Consider the following 3107-nt stretch of genomic DNA (forward strand, 5'->3'; position numbering starts at 1 on the left):
TATATTAAATGATTAGTTTAACATAAGAAAATCATTTAGGAGAATTAGATATTAGTTATTATGACACCCCCGCTGCTTTCGCATCTTCGAGGCTCGCCTAGTATCACCAGCAAAGATTGTTCGGGATCTTTGGCTTGAGCTGATCCATACTCTTAGACTCGGGGAGTGCACTATGTAATCATGTTAATGTATAACGTGAGTTCTAAAGGAGGGGTTTTAAAATGCAACAATTTTAGACAATTTAACAGAGATACATTGAAATAAGGGGGTTTTATATTCAATTATGGAAAATAAGGGGCCATTTTATTCATTCAGACATGTTAAAAGAGGGTTTTTTTTAATACCCCACAAACGCACGTTATATAGGGGGGTATTGAATGGTGAATCCCCCGAGCTCTTAGAGGAGAGTTCGAGAGACTCCAGGGCAGCTCCAACCGCATGCAGTTGGAGCGCAGAGAGGCCTTCCTTGGACTCTGGCGCCCTGGGCCTTTTTTCACCATGGTCTAGGGTGTGCTCAGATGGCACTACCATCCACCTGTGTGGATCTTCCCTCCTCCCATCTCTTGATTTAGCCTCATTGTACATATGTTGTTTTTTCATTGGGAGAGTCTCCCCCTCATGAGTGTTGTAGCCCTCCCTTGTAGAGGTGGTTGTAGCCCTATGGGCAATTTCATTAACTACTAGAAGAATTTTTTTCTCGAAAAAAAAAATTGTGAGAAAAACACCATGTTTACAATTTTGTAATGTTAGTAAAAATCCATTGTGAATTGCATCGAGTTATTTTTTTTCGGGAATTTTTTCCCGATACGTTCCCCGGCATCTATTTAAGATTCGCTTTAACATCTACTTGAATTTATATCCGCTGGTACCCCCTGTAATTTTTAAGTGCATGAGTTTCTTTTGCTCCCGTCGGGCTCCCGATTGTCTTTGCCAAAATGCCGACCTCTCCAAATTCAATACATAAGACCCCTCCCCTTGAATAATTTTTTGGCGGCGTTTTCACGTCCTCTCTCTCTCTCTCTCTCTCTCTCTCTCTCTCTCTCTCTGCCTGCGCGGTGCGTTTTGAGCAAATAGCCGCTGAATGACGCTCCGCAAGGAGAAGGCAGTCAAGAGGACCCTGGAATGCCTTCTCCCATCCGAAGAAGAAGATGTGGCCCGCCCGTCCAAACGATACATGCGCTCACCCCTAATTCTCACAGATGATCAGCGGCAGCGCCCAACTCCTTCACCCTCCACCTTTGGTTTCGCAGACAACTCGAAGCACCCCCATTCGCCATGTCTCGCGCACGCCGACGCATCACCACGATGTCCTCCTCTTGCCAAGTTGATCGACTCCGGGATCATTGCAGAGAATGACCCTGTTGTCTACTTCAGAAGAAAAGATAGCTCTACCCTTAAAGAAGGTCAGATTACCCGCGATGGCGTTCTCTGCTCCTGCTGTGGAAAATTGTTCTTACTGGCAAGCTTCGAAGTTCATGCGGGAAGCAGGTGCAAGCGTCCTTGTGCGAACATGTTCCTTCAAGACGGCCGCTCCCTCGTCGACTGCCAACAGTCCGCACATGTCCAAAATGCCATGCTCAACTCATCCACAAGAGCACAAAAACAGAAGACTTTGCTTAGGCATATAACACATTGCTCGAGTTTGCGCACTTCAAAGATCAGAGATTGCACTGCTGTCCAAATTAAGCCCCAGTACGAGACCAACAACGAGGATATATGTGCAATTTGTTGCGATGGCGGGCAGCTCATGCTCTGTGACAGCTGCCCATCAGCTTTTCATGCAGCGTGCCTAAACCTTGAGAAAGTTCCTGAAGGAGAATGGCATTGCTTGAGATGTCGGTGCGGCGAGTGCGGTCTGCGAAAGGGTGCGGAGGGTTCCAATACATCCATGATTTCTTGTGCAGAGTGCCGTGTTCCATATCATACAAGCTGCGCCATGGAGCACTGGGATAATACAATTTCAAACAATGGGGCGCAGTGGTTTTGTACTAGCTCTTGTCACAATGTCTTCAAGCGGCTACGGCGACTGGTTGGTCGGGAGTTCTCGCTAGGATCAAGCGGCCTTAAGTGGATGTTGCTAAGGTCGGTCCCAAAGATCAATGGTGAGAAGGCAGCTAATTATATGATGCAGAAGATTAGTACTGAAAAGCAGCTGGCTAAGGCATGCAAGATTCTTGAGCAATGCTTTGATCCCATTGTAGACTCGGAAACGGGGGTCGATCTCCTTTCCCAGATGGTCTACAGTAGGAAATCACATTTGAGAAGGATAGATTGCAGATCATTTTATACCATTGTTTTGATCCAAGAGGATCAACTGGTGTCAACAGCGACGGTCCGAACACATGGAAGTTTGCTTGCTGAGATGCCCTTGATTGGTACACACGAGCGATTTCGCAACCAGGGCATGTGCAAGGCCTTGATGCAAGCTTTGCAAGCTCTGTTGCAAGATGTTGGTGTAGGCAAGCTCATCATTCCTTCCATCAGCGACCTCGTTCATTCTTGGAGAGACTCCTTCGGATTCAAGCTCATGAGCCCACAGGACTTATATGAGCAGACCTTGCATACAAGCGTGCTCACATTTCCTGGGACTACACTCCTTCATAAGAGTCTGGATCCCAAATCCCAAAATAAAAAATGAGACTCTTGACACTTACCAGATAAAATGGACATTAGAAAAGGAACTACATGGAATTTGTACCGGGGATTCACTAGTAGTACGAGGGGAGGGAGATGTCACTTGCATGCACCAAAATTACCTTTTTGACCCCTATATATGGGACTCACCTTATACAATCTATCTTATTTTCCTTATAAACCCCCTAGCTATTGCACACTCACGTGATACCATACGGTCACCTTTAGTTAAGTGTTAATACCCTGGGGCTTTGAGTTGCTTGCAACATACTCTCGATTGAACCTTGTCATGCAAATTAGTGTAATGGTTGTAATTCCAGAAGCTTGAAAACAAGCTACTAGCCCACAACACAACATTGCATCCAAAGAAAATTGGACGTGAAATTTCTTGGTTATTCTAAATGTGGAGAATGTGATGCTTTGGAACAATGTCCCTCTTTGACCGAATAGTGAATGTAATATTAGTCTGACAC

General features: G+C 45.5%; 1 protein-coding gene across 1 annotated transcript; it reads left to right on the forward strand.

The window, feature by feature from the left end:
* The first annotated feature begins 1081 nt into the window (after positions 1–1081).
* LOC147448503 (increased DNA methylation 1-like) lies at positions 1082–2638 on the forward strand. Its single transcript, XM_086522396.1, has one exon. It carries the CDS (start codon positions 1082–1084, stop codon positions 2636–2638), a length of 1557 nt encoding a protein of 518 aa, XP_086378522.1.
* Positions 2639–3107: the final 469 nt, after the last annotated feature.

This window comes from Adiantum capillus-veneris, chromosome 10 (assembly GCF_014529385.1).
Source record: "Adiantum capillus-veneris isolate H3 chromosome 10, ASM1452938v2, whole genome shotgun sequence".
Lineage (NCBI taxonomy): Eukaryota > Viridiplantae > Streptophyta > Polypodiopsida > Polypodiales > Pteridaceae > Adiantum > Adiantum capillus-veneris.